This window comes from Montipora capricornis, chromosome 2 (genome assembly GCF_036669925.1).
Source record: "Montipora capricornis isolate CH-2021 chromosome 2, ASM3666992v2, whole genome shotgun sequence".
NCBI lineage: Eukaryota > Metazoa > Cnidaria > Anthozoa > Scleractinia > Acroporidae > Montipora > Montipora capricornis.
Window position 1 is genome coordinate 65126842 of NC_090884.1, and position 17912 is coordinate 65144753.

Sequence of the window (17912 nt, forward strand, 5' to 3'; positions counted from 1 at the left end):
TGCTGGCATACTGGAAAAAATGGTCGAAGAGTTCTGGCAGAATACCTTTGTGCCATGCATGTATAAATTTGAGAGCATGCAGGCGATATACATTAGTTATCGTTAACATTTAAAAGATATTAAGTAAAGGTAGTGCACTATCGGTATTTTGGCCAAATAGAGTTGCAAAGAACATTAACCTAATAACATGATTTTGCTTAATTAGTTTGTAATTATTTGGAAATTAGTTTTGCTGGTGCTGCCCCAGGCTACAATAGCATACGAAATATAAAGATAGATAAGATTATAATAGATCTGCGTAAGATTTTTGAGAGGTAGATAATGCCTCAACTTTTTGATTACTCCTGTATACCGTGAAAGCTTTGCACATAATACATATGAGATGTGGTATTCCCAAGTTAAAGAACTGTCGATCATTACTCCCAAATATTTAATGTGATCCTTTCGCTCTAGGGAGTGGCATGATCCATCTCGGTTAGTTATATTTATATTAACCTTCGTATTCTTTTTCCTTTGAGATTTTACAACCATGTAATTGGTTCTCTTTAGTTTTATCCACAGCTAGTTTATGTCACACCATTCCTTAACCTTTTTTAGTTCTAAATTCATTTGCAATTCTAATGATTTTAAATCTTTTGCAGAAGCAAACAAGTTAGTATCGTCCGCAAATATATTAAATTAAAGGACCTCAGAGCAATTACGGAGGTCGTTGATGTATATCAAAAATAGGAAAGGATCTAACGAACTTCCTTGAGAGACACCGGAGACCATGGTATCACCCAAAGCGACGTATTGTTTCCTACTTGTGAGATAAATTTCAAACCAGGCCAGCGGTTCCCTTTATTTAGGTACCAGTGACAACCCGGGCAGGTAAGGACACAAAAAGCGAGAAAGTCACCACGACATTAAAGTACGGCTTTTTATTGAGAACTTTTGCATGTAAATATCTTTTTCAGTTTGTTTTCGAGATTTCCATACAAGTCCTTATAATTTTTTTGCCCTCCGAGTCTGGGCCGCCTGTACTTTCACGCTTATGTGCACTGAAAATCCTATGATGAGCAAACCCAGAGGTTAACCCAATCCCCCTCGAATGAGGTCGCCATTTTGACTCGTGTTTTTAAGATTGTTGCCCGTTTTACAGAAAGTGAAACTTCGATATCTGGAAGAGAAATTTCGAGACGAACACCCGACCTTGTTTGCAGGTTGTCGGTACAAGAACTGCAAAGCCTATGAAAAACCTCCCGCAGTAATACAATGGCACTGCGAATTGAGTGTGCAACCTTTGGAGGAGAAGCGGTGAAAAAGATTCAGACATGTCTTGGAACACTGTCATTCTCTATTCCCAAGAGTGTGCTTGAAAATCTGTTAGGACAAGGTTTCACCATAAGGGAAGCTTCTGCCATCCTATTCGTCTCTAAGAGTATTATTTATCGTAGGATGAGTCAATTTGGACTTAGCAAGTCTGACTTCACAGAAATAGGAGAATCGGAACTAAATGTGCACATTGAAAAATTACTCAAGAATTTCCATGCATGCTGTGAGGAATCTTTCATCAAGCAATTCCAAGTTGAGAAAGGAATAGTAATGCAAAGGATGCTTGTCAGAGATGGTTTACATCGAGTAAACAGTAATGGAATAAATGCAAGGAAAAAGAGACCCCTTAATAGACGCGTGTACGATGTGCAGGGACCGAATTACCTTTGGCATTTAGACACCAATCACAAACTTGTGCGGTGGTACTTTGTAATTTATTATTGGTGCAATTGATGTATATAGCCGTCTTCCATTGGCACTAGAGTGAAGAAACAATAATAAGGCAGATACTGTGCTAGAGTGTTTTTTGAAAGGTGTGGCGGCTACTTTAGGGCTGAAACAATTTCGTCTTTCCTCAAGTATTCACTGGGATGAAGAAGACTACATATAAAGGGATAATAGCTCAACATAAACCCAAAAGCACTACATAAACCAACGTGACCTCTGCGTATAAAACACAAAGAAAGACATATGACAGTGTTGGCGTTCCATACCTATTGTTCCACCAGTAATTGTACATTACAAGATTGTTATCTATATATGTCTAGCGATTAGTTGCAAACCATCCACATGGACAGAAATATTCTTGTTTGAATGAAAGGGATTGACGATGTGGGCAAATGTTATGTGCCAAACAGTCCTTGCACTATGTTGTTTTGGAGTTGCCTTTCGCTATTTATAACATACAGCAAACTTACGGGTGATTCTTCTTATTTTTTTATGATTTGCGCCTTTCATTTAGTCATTAAGCTCGAGTTTAGAGATAGTCCATCCCTCGGTTGACTTCCCCTCGCCGATCCTACGGCAGTTCCATTCTGGGAAGTACAGGGGCGTAGCTAGGATTTTTCAAACGGGCTCACACTGTCTCAGACCCAGAAACAAGTGATAAGTTTTCGGATGAGCAGTGACCCCCTGAAGTACGTCGCTCGTCTGTCAATTCCAAGATTCAGCCGTCGAGGGAAAAAAGCGCTGGCAACAGGGATTACCGTACTGATTCGCCGGACGTGGTGTCATCCAACATATGCAAAGTTAGCTGCAGCCATCTACTACTTTATCAGTATTAGTACCGACAACATATTTACTCTGTAGTTTAGAACAAACTGTTGTTCGGCATTCTTTAATAGCACACATCGATTCCATATTATTACACAAACGGGGGTTTGAACTAGTTATTCTTCTCTCAGAGGTTTTTTCTTATTCGCCAAGAATAGGGGGAGCTGTAGCCGTTGTATGTGTTATTTTCATCGTCGTAAAGGGAACACTAGTCGATCGTAACATCTTTTCAAATGAGCAGCTTCTAGACATTGATCAGTGTAAATTAATAAGAGACGACGAGGGGAGACAACACATCCCCATTCCCTTGTGATAGTATTTTCAATCTATTTTAAGCTTCGCGTAATGCTGTGAAAGTTGATCATGAATTTTAATTAATGGGATAGTTACAACTACCATTCAGGCCCCAGTTGTTCAAACGATGGATAGCGCTATCCACCGGAAAAAAAACACTATCCAGCGGATAAACACCAGCAAAACCAATTGAGTTATCCAGTGGATAGTGATTTATCCGGCGGATAGCACTATCCATCGTTTGAACAACTGGGGCCAGGTGTGTTCCTTTAGATATTCGCGCATGATGACCACCGGGCTAAATTAGATTGAAAAAAATATATCATTAGAAGAGGTCCATGCATGGTGGATGTGTTCTCTTCCTTTGTCATCTCTTGGTGTACATACAATAACTTTGACAGTGGCCGAGTCTGTTAGTCCGTGTGAAGAATTATCGATAATATAATGGTTAACGCCCTGAAAGCAAAAGCAAGAATTCAACATTAATACTAAGTGTCAAGGCAGCCTTAGAGCGGTTTTCAAATGAGTGTTGTAAAACCAAAACCAAAGTAATTACTTTGGCCAATCAAAAAGGACGGACACAATTCGGTAAACCAATGAAAACTCGAAGTAATTACACGTTGGCGACACAAAGCGTGGGAAAATGTGCACACGCGAGCCATGATTGGTTTTGGTTTCACTTCTGATTGGTTGAAAAAGTGGCTCGAGAACTTTGAACCAATCACTGAGTGAAGTAATTATAAACCAAAGCAATTCGCTAGTTTCTTTCGACACTCAATTGAAAACCACCCAAAACACTTAATTGGTAATCCAAAGATTGCCCGGTCCAATGAACAAATGGACAAACGAAAGAAAGACGAAATGAATCAATAAATCAATGAGCGGACGGACGAATGAGTGCATGGGTGTGCAAGAGAGTGAGTGAGTGAGTGAGAGAGAACAAGGGCTCGTTGGAAGGGTCTGCCTCCAAATTATTTTCAGTATTTCTATCACATTTAATGTAAAGTGTTTTGCATTTTACACGTTATCTTTTTGCGTATAATTGCGCAAAAATTATACCATGACCAGCGAGACTAAATTTCCGCTTAGCCTAGCTAAATAGGATCTTAATCAGGCACACCTGTTCGTCAGGGTTTTGGTCGGTTCACAATCATGGCCGAACAAATATGCAATTCAAACTTCAACATTTAATCGACAAAACTTTCCATCGAGTACAGGTAAACATTACAGACTTCAGAAAAGCTCGTGCTCAAACAAAACTCAGTGCGCACGCGCCACACAGATGCACAGGACAACCAATATCTTCGGAACAACATCGTTCTACTATAGTTGCAATTGTACTCTGAAAATTTGTTACAAAGAAATTATTTATCTCTTTAACGTTTAACTTCCTTACCTTCCTAAGTTCCGTGCAATTTATAGAGGTAATTGATAGTCCAAAATTTTGAAGTGAGTAATATATATAGTATCCTCTCTCGCTTTCTAAATCATCAAAAGGAATTGAAAGAACAGATATTAAAATCCTTGCAAGTTTTTGTACCCCTATAACAACAATTTAAGAAACAAAAATCGCACCGACCTGTGACTGGAGGATAAGAAGATCTCCAAACCCTAATCGCTATCAACACTGTGTACTCACTAACATTGACCAATCACAGGGGACTGAGCGTTTCCCTCTACAATACGCCTGCTCCACATGCTACCTAGCAACCTAAACAGTGCCAATTATGCGCATATGTTTATTTAAACCTTCAAGTCTCATCCGTATGACATAGCCACCCTAATTCGGAATTCTGCAATCAGGTAAAATGAGTAGTATATAAAATACAAATGTGGGTCTTCATAGCGAGAAGACCCACTTTTTCAAGGTATCATATGATACCTTTAAGAAGTGAAACCCCAATCCATCGCTAGTCCCTAAATCTAACGAACTAACTCTCAGGCATGCACTTCTGCAGACTTCACAATAAGAACAAGTTCAGCGAATGAAAATAGCAATAATGCAAAGATAAATTTGGCACCGAAGAAACTTCCGTCCATTTCGACGCGAGGTCAAGCAGAGCACTTGCAGTCGAGCTATGTCACGCATAACCAGTATCCAGAAGACTAAATTCCTCTTTGGAGCTTACGAGATTTGAACGGCATCTTCAGACTTTTCTGAAGGTTTCTACGAAAAAAGTACCGAACAATAATTCATCAAACGCTTGAAATAGCTTTCACTTTTTATAATAAAACGAAAGGTCATAGCTAACTATTTTTGATATAACAAGGAATATTCCACGGAAATTCAAGAATCTCGAGAGAAGTTCAAAACGGGCACGCAGATTTAAATACTACCGGTAGGTTCAAATTTCAAAACAACTGGTGACGCGTGACATGGCGGTATAAACGTACTTTTACAGCAAACTCACTTGAAAATTATTTAATCGGTTTCATCATAATTATATATACCGTGGATTTTTTGGCTAAAACTGACTTACGGCTGTCAAGGGCATCCCACGTGACGTTTGCATAACACCTCTCCGTTTTGGGAAGTTGATGTAATGTTATAACTACTCCTGTGGAATCAGTTGGGTTTCCAAAATTGGTGCAACTTGGACACTCTATGCATTCTGGAGATGCAAACGTATCCAAAACGTTATGGTCTGTGACTCAATATGTTGTAAGCGGTCAAAAAATTAAGTATGCTTTATTTCAATTAATTCAGCGGGCAAAGTCCCCGACGGAGTAACCTGCAATCAGGCGTACTTTTCTTTAGACATCCCGTGAGAGGCATCAAGGGATAATAGGGAGAGGACATGATCTCAGAGCACTCGTTGTTCGCTGCTGTTACTTCAATGGGGAGAATTTTTCGGAAGAAAAAAACAGTTTTCTTTGCCAAGTTGAGGCCGGAACGTTTTTCTACGCTAGGACCCAGTACCACTCTGTCAAGGCTGGCGTTTTAACAAATTGTAACTGCACCCGTACTCCGGAGAAATGCGTAGTTAAAAAAAAAAAACAAGCGTAATTGGACGGCCATGACCCGGGGTTTGGGGGCGTGGTTTTCAGAGACTAAGGCGTAAGCAGCTTGTTTTACAATTGCCGTGACAGTATCGTTCACTCACAGGTTTTTGTGTGCCAAAGTTCACCCGGATTTTACTGAGCAGGTTGCATTTAGATGCCAATTTTAGACTGAAAAAACCGCTTGCACTCATCTGTTAGCTTGTCAAAATACGAACTAACTTTCGGTTTGTGAAAAAAATGTTCCAAACCATTCTAACAAGGATTGTGATTTTAGCGTGCTTTACGAGAGTATATCTGAAATTTTCGCCACACCTCTTTCGTGCTCTGTCCGCTTCATGCAGAACAGATCATATTAAATATTCTTTTCAAAATATGGCATTACAAATGAAACGTACTTCATACGACATTATGGCTCGGGATACCTAAAGGCCCACCTTCAACCGACAGGCTTTTCGACCGTTTGTTTTTGTTATGGAAATTTGCATTGCTTATCGTAGCGATCTAATTGGAAGAATCTTAGCTATGGACGGAATTTTTAAAGATGAAAATTGTTCCGCGGCACGCAATGCCTGTCGGTTGAAGGTGGGCCCCTTAATTATTCGTACATACACCCTTTTCCTGTATCACGTATCGTATGGTTGTTCTGAACGCGTCAAGTTTCCAGCGAAATACGTTACGTTTGTTGAGGAGTTATTAGACGCTTCTACAAAAAGTGGAAAAGAAACGTACGCAAAGCAAGTTCTAGATACTGTTATAACAGGAAATCTTTATGGGCGTTTCACTTGCTATCTGCAAGGGCGAATGCAATATCTTCTGCAGAGGACGCCATTCCTTTCATCATAATAATCGAGATTGCTTACGTGGAGCATGGACTTCTAGCTCACTGCGTTATTTTCAACGACTTCAGAAATTGGCCTTTACTGCTAATGCGCGGCGAGTGCAGGTCAAAGGTCATTGTTCTAAGTGCAGACTTAAAAAAATCTCAACGTTTGGAGACCGGGGAGAATGATGACCATGCAGTTATGTTGTCTTTGACTTGCGACTTGTGTTCCTAAATCACAGGCCAAATTTTGTGTCATTTCAATAGAAAATTCTAAACAATTCTTAACGTAACCCTTGAGAGCTGTACGCGTGACGTGATTAGTGTGTTCATACGTCCTGACATTCTTAAGAATATGTCTGGCTTCCCAACACTGCCTTACATGAATAAACAATGTATAAGGTACTCAATATCATTAAACCAAAGTTGGTAAATCGTATTGAACGAGACGTTCGCAAAATTGGCTTTTTATACTCTTTTGGTGCCATTAATTAAATGTTTTAATATCGCCGTCAATGATAGCTGAGTATAAACCGCATGTCACCTCTTTTGATTCTTTTAAAAGATTGCTTGATCTGGTGAGTTCCTAATGAGCCAGGCATTCCTGAAAGCAGAAAAAAAAAAATTCCCTTTGCCAAACGGTTGTATTAATTTGTTGTTGTTTTTTATTATTATTATTATTATTATTATTATCATGGTTGTTTTCTCTCCATTGTTAATTGGGGGAAGGAGGGGTGTGTGTGTGTGTGTGTGTGTGTGGAGGGGGGGGGGGGGGGGTTGTTGAGCGGATACGGGGCTTAAACCTGTGTGGGATATTACAATCACGCAATCGATCAGCGAAATAAACGTTTGCGAACTAAGCGTAAATACCGTTGACGGCAGTTATTTAAAATGAGCCAACCCCATACGTTTCTTTACATAGTAATTTCATTTCCATTGAAATCAATTGGTAACGTCGAAGGTAAAGGTAAAGGTAAAGGTACCACGTTATTTAACGTCGGAAGTTCCTTTACTCTCTAGAGAGTATTCTCCCAGGAAGCCGATGGTGCGCTCATTTTACCCCCCTCTTTCCATCAGTGCTCCGTTTTAAGGGTATTTAAAGCTACTTAGGCTACACTGAAAGGAAAGAAGTCGAAACAAGGATGTCAGATCCGGGGATCGAACTCAGGACCTTATGCACCAAGGCCGCGCACTAACCGACTGTGCAACCCTTGCTCCTCACACAGGAGGCCTTTTATCTCGTTCGTTTGATCTAGGCCCATCAGTCTACGGTATTATTGAAATTTAGAGAACAGTTCCCGCCAAATATTGGCCAATCCCCTTTACCCTGATGACCAAAACGCTTTTGATTGGTCCAAAGCGATTTAAAAAATCGATATTACCGTAAGCTGATACGTTGAATTCCACCGAAGATCGAGACTTCTTGGTTATATGGACTTCTGATTATGTAACGTAACTCAACGAATGAGAGGGCATGACATCGACGAGCGCGTATTCCAAACTTCTTGATTTATTATTAAAAGTGCTTGTTTCGTACAATCTGGTCAATTCTGTTAATTACTTTTTGACCTTACTTTCGTTTCCCTTTACTTCTTTGATTAAAGATCAAGACAACATCATACTCACCCTTCCCAAGACATTTCTCACTGCAAGACTTGAGACTTGACATCTGTTTGAAAATAAAGATATCAGTGACTAGCACTGTCTGTGTAACCATGAACAGTATCGTATCATAGCGTTAGGGATACAGTTAGGAGTACTCTTTGTTCGAGTTGACTCGCAACCAAAGTAGGCAGAAAAGTAGAAACACTCTAAGGGCAACCAGCAGTGGATTTTTTAAGACTGCGTGATGGTGTAACTTTAATGAAATAGAGATTTATCACGGCTTAGATCTTTGGAGGAAGAAGATCTAAGAACTTTCAAGAGGCGATCACAGTTACTGTAGAAATGTGGCTTTTTGATTTCGAACAGAGGTAAGGAGGAACTGAACTCGTTAGGTAATAAATGAAGTGGAACAAGAAGGGTGCAAATCATTTGTGGATTTTAGAATTAGATAGAGTGAAGGACGAAGGAATGAAAGAAGAGCTCAAGAATAAAGATGAAAGGCGACTTAAGCCAATCTTGGAATGGAAGACATAAAAGGAGGCAGCGTGGTCGAGTGGTTAGGACGTTGGGTTTGCATGCGGCTGCTCCGGGTTCAAATCCCGTTCTAACCTCTGGTTAGGATTTGTTTCCGGTTGTCCCGGATTCAACTCTACTATGCTTTGTAAATAGCCAACTGGTTGCCCCCTGCCAGTTGGGGTTCTTAATAACGTTTCTGTTAACTTTGAATTGTTTCTTTCACATTGTTAAAAGTGGGGTGCCTGTAAACTCCCTTGATAGCTAAGTGCACTTCCACTATAAACAAAGCATTATTTATTTATTATTATTATTATTATTTTTATTTAAAAGCAAGGCAATGAACACGTCGGCAGTATCGTTGTTGTGTTACTGGGGTTTGGGGCAGCGGTTGTAATGTGTATGGTGAAAGAAGACTTAAAGGAGTTGGACAGGAAGGCCAGGAAAACGATGACTATGTATGGTGCACTACACCCACAAAGTGATGTCAACCGGATTTATTTGGAAGCAGCCTAATGAGGCGTGATCATGAGAAGTGTGTAAATAGTGAAAAGAACAGCACTGTGTGGAAAACAAGGAACAGGAGTGGTGGAGTAGTGGGGAGTCACATGAGGCGGTAAAGGTATCTGAGCTGGTTAATGCTGAAAGTTTTTTCAAACCTGAGTAATTTAGAAAAGAAGCACAACAAAAAGAAGACAAAGCTTGAAGAGAAAAGAAGATGTACGGACCGTTTCTCAGGGAGTTGGGTGACTCAAATTTTGACAAAGTAAGAAATTTAAACAGACTTAAAACGCAGCACAGAGGCACTGTTTGTGGCTCGGGAGCGCCATAGCTAACAACAGAATAACACTATATAGATCTTGCACATGTTTGTAAACCCCACAGCACTTCCATCAGAGAGGAAGCAATATTGTTTACTGATCCATAGTGATAATTAGTAAATATCCACCACTAGCTACCTCTTCACTTCTGTGAATAGTTGTGTTAGTATATACTAAAACAGTAAGATCATATTGCACAAAAAAATATGATTTTAACTCATTTATTCCTGCAAAGATTACAACATTTTCGGGCGCGAATTCCGCGCGAATTGCTCGGAGTTGAATAGCAAAAGATATCGGGAGTTTGAGTGGCCAATCAGTGCGCGCGTTTAACGCTATCCAGTGTTTTAGCCTATGCTAATAAGTGATATTAAAAATTGTTATTCTGTTATTGTTTCAACACCACTGAGCTTGTGAAACAAATAGGCACATGCAGTCTTCGACTGTCTATTGTTATCTTCTGTTCAAGATCCGAAACGAAGTGGTGTCAGAGACGGTGAAGGCTGTGCTATCAATAAAGGTACACTTTTTAAAATAAGGACTTCCGTTTTGACAGTTTTGACCTCCACTTGTCAAAACGGGTCGGACAAGCATTTTTCTATCTTAGCGATACTATTGTTGGTTTAAAGGCACGTGATCGATAGCCATGTTTTACAAAGAAAACAAAAGAAAACGCTTGCATAATAGTAGAGTTCAATTGCCGGGGGATTGGGTGGGGACACAAATATGGCCACCGTTTCTTTGTTTAGGTGCACAAATATGGCGGCCGTGACGTCATGTAAAAAGCGAGAATTGGTCAACTTCAGGTTGTTTTCATCAGCAAGGAAATAAAATTGCATTATGAAATCTTAGAGTGCAGTGTAAAGTAAATACAAGATGTGTCAAGCCTATTGAGCAGAATGTCATGATCGACAGTGTAAAAAGCAGCAGAGAGATCCAGTAACAGAAGCATAATACAGTGACGATTATCAGTAGCAAGTAAAATATTATTCGCTTCTGAACACGGACAAGGGCAGTCTCGCAGCGGTGAAATGATTTATAGGCTGATTGTTACGGCTCGGTTAGTTTGTTATACTCACTCTAATTTTAAACACGTATTGCTACAAATTTCTCGATTATTTTTATAGGCAACTTTCAGGCTCGACGGATGGGTCTAAAGTTACTAAACACGTCGCGATCCAAATTATGTTGCTTAAGTAATGGTGATTGCACAGCAGTTTTGAGAGAGGTAGATAAGAATACGTAAACAGATTCCAGCTAAGTTTACCATCCGGCAGATTGTTGGTAAGCACAAGTCGCCGTTTTTCTTTCAATAGCAAAGCGGATAGGGATCTAAACTGCAAGATTTCCCCACAAGAGCACGAGTGAGTTTAGATAGTTCAGCAATCTAGCTAAAGGAAATAAAGTTTCGTACCAGTAGACCTCAGCAGTCACTTAGTATCAGTGGCCGCTGTAAAGATATTGAGTGGGTTCATAGTAAGTCCTTTGGTACTGGTTTCAAGCTTTAGGCTTTCACACTTCTTTTTATTTATTTATTTATTTATTTATTTATTTATTTATTTACTACTGCTCTTTACATACACTACTAACTGTTACATACAATACCAACATTACTTACACTACTATTACCTCTTGCAATACTACTACCTATTTACATTACTTACAACACTTACATCACTAAGGACATTACTTAAAGTACAATCGTTACATACATTAAGATTACAAATACTACAAATATTACAGATACTTTCGCTTTCAACAAGGTTTTTTTTAAAATAAATATAAATATTTCAATACCTACATAAGTTTGACAAGAATTGCTTCCCATCTTTTCCTGAAACTTGCAAACGTCCCATTTTTATTTGCTATATATTTCTCGGTTCCAAACTTAATTTTAACTTTTTTTTGAAAGATATTATAAAATCAGGGTAAATGCCAGCTTTTCTACATTCCCAAATACACAGTTTTCCGAGAATTATAAGATAGTTTATAATATCAGTTTAGAAGCTCAAGTATAATATCTTTTAAAGTCACAGTCATGCTTTCCTTAACAAGTTCAAACCACCAAGAAGAGGATGTTTTCCAAAAAAATTGCGCATGGGAGCATTCAAAAAAGAGGTGATACAACTCTTCCTTTGAAGAGCCACAGAAGGTGCATTTATCACTCAACGACAAATCTATTTTGAAAAGTTTTGAATTTGTATACAATATATAATTAAGCACTCTATATTGGAAGGACCAAATATACGTTTCACTGGCAACGGTTTGTGGAAGTGAGTATATTTCCTCCAAAGAATTTGAGATGTCAAAATCCGAGATTAGTTTCTTAACATATTAGGCAATTTAGCCTTAGCTGTTATTAATAATTTATAAAAATGCTTACACTTAGCCATGTAAACGTCGAATTGTATATCATTATGTTTAAAATTTACCGAGTCCATTTCAGGTAACAATTCACACGACCTGAGTTCTTTCGGAACTGAACTCTTAAACTTGTCCATGTCAGGAAATCTGTTTTAAGACCCTTTTGTCTATAAAAATCCTAAGACTGCTTATTGTCGGATTCAAATATCAAGTCACATATGTAAACAATCCCGTTTTCATAGTACAATTTATAAAAGACTGATCTATTGTCTATTCTAATGTCCTTATGGTTCCAAATAATTCTTTGTGCATAATTGATATCGGAAAATGTATTTCTAAAATGGCTTTCACACTTCGACATGTGCTTCTTGTTCAAAACTGTGCGCAAGCGCGAGGTCCGCTAAAATTACCGCGCGAGCGCTGGGCATGATAACATGACACCCGCAACCAAGTTTTTAGACTACCACAAGGTCAGCTTTTTATGGTCGATGGAATGACATGCGCTTGTTTTCTTCCAACCCAGAAGGCACGTGTATTTAAATGGCCTCAGTCGGTGCTTTTAATTCATTATTCGTATCAGCCTAGTGCAAACAAGTACTGGGAGTTGCTAATTGGGACCAAAATTAGGTAGGGGACTGGGTAATGGACCCTCAACTGAGGGTGAAAGTATCCAGACGGTAGAAGAATTCAGGCATCACAGGAGAAACACGTTCGCCTCTGATGTTAGTGTTTTGACCTCACAAAAGGTGACAAATTTATTAGCAAGATCTTCGGCAGAGGAACAAGCTGGAAAACATTTCTTACTGTGAAGAAAACCCAGCTTCCTCTTCGCGTCGCCAAAGCTATGGTGTTGTTTTAAGTGATTACGCAGCATTAACTCAATAAAGCCCATATAAAATACCAAGCGTCGTATTTTCTAGTACTGTCTGCCTTGAAACTACGTTGAAACTATGTTGTACATGTCAGTACAAAATAACCATTTATTTATTTATTATTATTTTTTAATTTAATCATATTAACCATTGTTTGCCCCAAACGCACCTTGGCTTATCAAGGGGGCTCACAATAATGCAGTAATCAGGCTTACACTCAAAACACACAGACACACAACACACAAGATTACAACAAAAAAATTGACATCACTAAAGATATATTTTTTTAACAAACAGACAGTGGCCAACGAAAAGCAATTTGTACTAATTAAAAGTTACATGACTAGAAATATATTAATTCAACAGTCAAACAGTGGCAATCGAAAAGCGATTAGTATTGATTATAAAACTCTGGACTTCACGAAATAAAGCACAGTTGATATCATAATTTACAGATTTAACGCCGTACAATAAAAAAATAAATTTTCCTAGAATCGCTGCTCGATGACCATGTTTCACCGAGAATACTAGCAGCAGAGGTAAGGAGGGCATTACGTTGAGCGGCATACCTGGGGAAAACCAAAAAGAAGTGTTTCACCGATTCAGATTCAAGACTGCACTCGCAAATAGGCGATGCACAACGGTAAATTTTAAACAAATATTCTCTTAGACAAGAGAAACCAAGTCTAAGGCGGGTGTGATCAATAGATGCCCTCCTTGAAAAAGAAAAATCAAATAACTTATTATAAATATGGGGAAAGAGAGTTGACCTTAATTTAGCTTTAAAAGTGGGAAGAGATACAGAGTTTCGAACATCTAGGTCCAGAGAATTCCAGCCAGTGATAGCGGATGGAAAGAAAGACTTTTGAAAGCCAAAAGTTCTACATGAAAATTGTGTTAAGTTTTCCCTTGACCTAAGACGATAATATGTACGGTCACTAGATAGTTTTGGACGTAGCTCACTTAAATAGTAAGGTGCAAGATTCTTTACAATTTTGTAAAATTGGCTTAGCTGATGTCATTTCCTTCTGCTACTCAGAGACTCCCCGGCAAGTTCCTTGTATATCCTTTCAGAACGGGTTCCTTTAATGGCTCCTGTTACCAACCTTGCAGCTTCATATTGAACGCTATCAAGTAGAGTTGAGTCGCAATCATAACAGTTGTTCCAAATAACATTTCCATATTCCATAAGTGGTCTGATTAGACTCTTATACAAGGATGTTGATGTGGAACGGTCAACTCGGTATTTGACAAATTTTAACAGGTTAAGTCGCTTTGAAGCTTTCTCAAACACCTGAACTATATGATTTCTCCACGACATGCTACTCTGCAAAGTTAAACTCAAGTGAGTATGAGACTCAGCATCTTTGACGACATTGGAGTTGAGAAATAGAGGAGGGTGAACTTGTTCATTACGCTTCAGAGAAAATACAACATCACGAGATTTAACAGGATTTATGGTTACCAACCAATTATCAGCCGAAACAGCAATCTTATTTAAATCAGAATGAAGACGATCAGCTGATACAGCGGGGTCGTCAACAATTTCAAGTAGTGTAGTATTATCGGCATAGATCAACGGAAGGGAGGCAAGATCATCTAGCAGTGTACGATAATTTCTGGTTAATTTTAGTTAAATCTTTATTGATATAAAATCCCGATCCCCTAAGATTCTTTCTGTCCCGTAATATTGAAAGTTTATCTTTGTGGGTTTTCAATCTAACCTAACGATGATGGCTCTGTTCGTTCCTTCCACTTTCTTACCTACTCGATGAGCTCTGTCAACTATTTCATCGTTTACGTCCAAACCAATTTTCTCCCTGCATAGATTCACAAACTTCTCTGCACAATTTTCTTCTTCTTCTTCTTCTTCTTCTTCTTCTTCTTCTTCTTCTTCTCCTTCGACAAAGCCCGTAACCCTCACATTTTGATGACGAGAAAACTGTTCATTCTCGTTTGCCTTCGCGGCCACCTTCTCGATGGTGTCTTCCAAGGTTTTCACTTTCCCCTCCAGAGCAGCAATTGCAGCTTTCAAATCTTTCACAATACTCTCCATAGCTTGGCCCACAGCTTCTTTAACAGCTTTTGCAATAATATCCGTAAAGTCCTGGGAGGTCAAGTAACTCTTCATTGCTTCGGCGACTTCAACTTTCATGCCCGCGTTCGTCATGGCCTTGCTCAAACCAGCAAATCTTAAATCGTCAATTCATCGGACAAGTCACGTTTAAAACACTTTTAAAACGTTGCCCAAGTACTAACCGTGCCTTCAGAAGACAATTTACATCGAGATAAGCAACTAAACAAGTAAAATCAAGAGCTAAGAGAGAAAAAAAAAAAACAGAGAGATGTAGAAGACACGTGTACCTCCGTTGTAGTAAGTTTAAGAAAATCACCATTTTGAACAGATGTTTCTTATTTCTTTGGCGATCAAATGGCATTTAATTAAACAGTGTGGACAAGATTTCTCGTTATGCAGCGTCAGAGATTTGTGATAGAGCTCATTGGGAGAGGAGAAGACGTTTATGACGATATCAGACAGTTCAGTTTTCTTAAATCTTAAATAAGATGGGAATTATTAATAGTAATCCCCTTTGATTCTGACGCCATTCAAGGTAAAGCTAAGCTCACTCAAACAATAGCGATGGATAACTATTAAAGTTCAAAGAAATTGAGATTTCCAAGTGTGGAGCTTTGACATCATTCCACATGACGTATATTGCGGATGAGTCTCTCTTATCAGCATTTTTATCATTCAACATCGTTACTGTGTGGGGATTGTTAACGCTTCCTTTCCTCCAAATAGAATTTGACTTACATCATATATGCAGAAATGTTTATTTTACTCTGGTAATAAACATAGCAAATCATCGGTAATGGATAAATAAGTTATTTTACTCAGTGACCAAAGAGACAAAATGATTCCTTGCGTATAGTTGTAGGTGTTTTAAAAACAGTAATCGGGATCGGTGATGATAACAATCACGAATCGCACGCAGTTGATGATGACATTGTCTGGCAAACACACAGAGTCTACAATTTTTTTAAATACATTTTGAGGAGATGACAAATCGGGCTTTAGTTTTCAACAGTTAAACTGATTGTTATTACTGGATATTACTTAGCCGGCGACAAGATAATGTGTATGAAGGCAATCATATATCTGCCATAATCAAATCAAGTCGCGCCTTCGAAGACGTCCTTTTTTCTTTTCAAGAACTTCGATTCTTTTCATTAGTATCCAATATTTAGTCAGGGTTTTAAGAATGGAAGCCATAATAAAATAATTTTGGAGGTCAGTGTGTAATCAGGTAGCCTTGTAGTCTGATAACCATTAGCAGTGCGTTGCGATCAAAGTCACATTAGTGACCACATCGTGGAGCAAACGAGAGAATACGTCATTACTTAAGTTGTTATAGCTTATTGCGTTCTGCTTTTTCATCTCTCTCTAAGATTCTACAAACGCCAAAGTGTGACAGTGGATTCGACAACAAGAATCATAAGTTAATGCCCATTAGCGTTAAATTAGATCCAGCTGTTGCCTGAGCTATGGATAAATCTTGCCCATAATGAATTAGATAGATTCCATTATCGTAGTCGTTTAAAAGGAGAAAATGAGTGCTTGCAGAGCACTATTTGAGGCGGATTCAGTAAATGAATGGTCCCAGCTTACCGTCCCCGAAAGGAATAACTTACCTCAGTAATTTCTATCATTGACTTCCGTGCATCTATGGCTGCTGAGCACTTTTGCAGACACTGATTTACCGATGTTGGATATTGCTGAAAGCCTTGCTTCTTGCCGCTTACAACGACAGCAGAGCTGCGAAGGTGTGGAGCTTCAAAGGATAGGAAAACATACCCAAGGAAAATGTGATAGAAGTAAGATCGCTGCATGATCGTTGCTTGGTGAATTAAGAAAACAATTTTCACCCTGCCGATAACAGCACCAACCAAACCGCAAATATTTATTATTTTACATAAGTCACACTTGTTTACTTCGATTACGTTATTTAGCACGTAAACCCATGACGCGTGACATTTATCACGAGGTTGCCCATTTACCGAGTTAGGATTTCGAGTTGGATTTTCGATTTTCGAGTTGGTTTGGATCTCTAAGACGAATTCTTCAGATCTGGTTTCTCTTTGGAATAAAAGACATCTTCCCAACTTCTAGTAAGTTTTTCTTTCCCCTGAATGGGAATCCCATTTATGTCGAGCCAGTTTCATAGATTTAGGATGGAAGCTGATACTGTTCGACTCTTTGTTACTTTCTCGCAGGGCCCTAAACAAGAGCAGAAAATTATTGAAGGCCAATTAATTTACAAAACCGAGAAAACTGTAGTCGAAGAAAAACAAAAAGAAATTGGATTCCCAATCAGGAGGGAGCAACTTCACAACCCCTGGAACAGAAGGTCTACTGGTCACCGAGAGAAACGGTAAACCAATATGAGTTACTCGCCACCAATTGGAATTTAAAGTATAAAGAAACCAAACAGGATAATCAGATCCAAGAAACTGGTCGACTTGTGATATATGGCATAGGACGTCTTCTATGCACACAAGTTCCTTCTTTTAAAAAGAGAGAAGAGAAAAAATGTATTTCCAGTCACCAAGAATCAACAGCTCCGGGCATTATTGCTGGACAGAACTATTCCCACAGGTCCATTTTCTTTCTTCTAGCAAAGAAGGTGATCATGTTGCAAAGGCTCACTCGCCACGCAGGTCTAAACGCCACATAGATTCGCTCTGACGAAGGGCTAACGCTCGAAACGTCAGCTTTTAGAATCTCTGTACGGTGGCCAATTTACATTATCAACTCCGTTGATAAAACCAAATTTTTGTATACTACTTCCCCACCGACGCAGCACCACAGTTTCTTTAGAAACTACCCCTTTATTCCCCACAGAGTTCTCTCTCTTTTTACCAAGGAAGGTTAAAATGTTGCCTACCTCACTTGCCACACAGGACTGATCGCCACACCGGACAATTTTTCTCACAGGTCTATGTTGTCACAGGTTTATTTGCCACATAGGACCA

The 17912-nt window shown here is 39.0% G+C and overlaps 1 protein-coding gene across 2 annotated transcripts in view; it reads right to left on the reverse strand.

Moving 5' to 3' along the window:
• LOC138031561 (protein toll-like) overlaps positions 1-16825 on the reverse strand; it is a 178174-nt gene extending 161349 nt beyond the window's left edge. For both annotated transcript variants that reach the window (XM_068879242.1, XM_068879241.1), the window contains exons 1-6: positions 16572-16825; positions 8330-8372; positions 7248-7307; positions 5361-5492; positions 4277-4362; positions 3268-3336 (exon numbers count right to left, since the gene is read on the reverse strand). In XM_068879242.1, coding sequence (XP_068735343.1) covers positions 3268-3336; positions 4277-4362; positions 5361-5492; positions 7248-7307; positions 8330-8372; positions 16572-16769 — 588 coding nt within the window. In that variant the 5' untranslated portion in view covers positions 16770-16825. The remainder of the gene's footprint in view (positions 1-3267; positions 3337-4276; positions 4363-5360; positions 5493-7247; positions 7308-8329; positions 8373-16571) is intronic.
• Positions 16826-17912: the final 1087 nt, after the last annotated feature.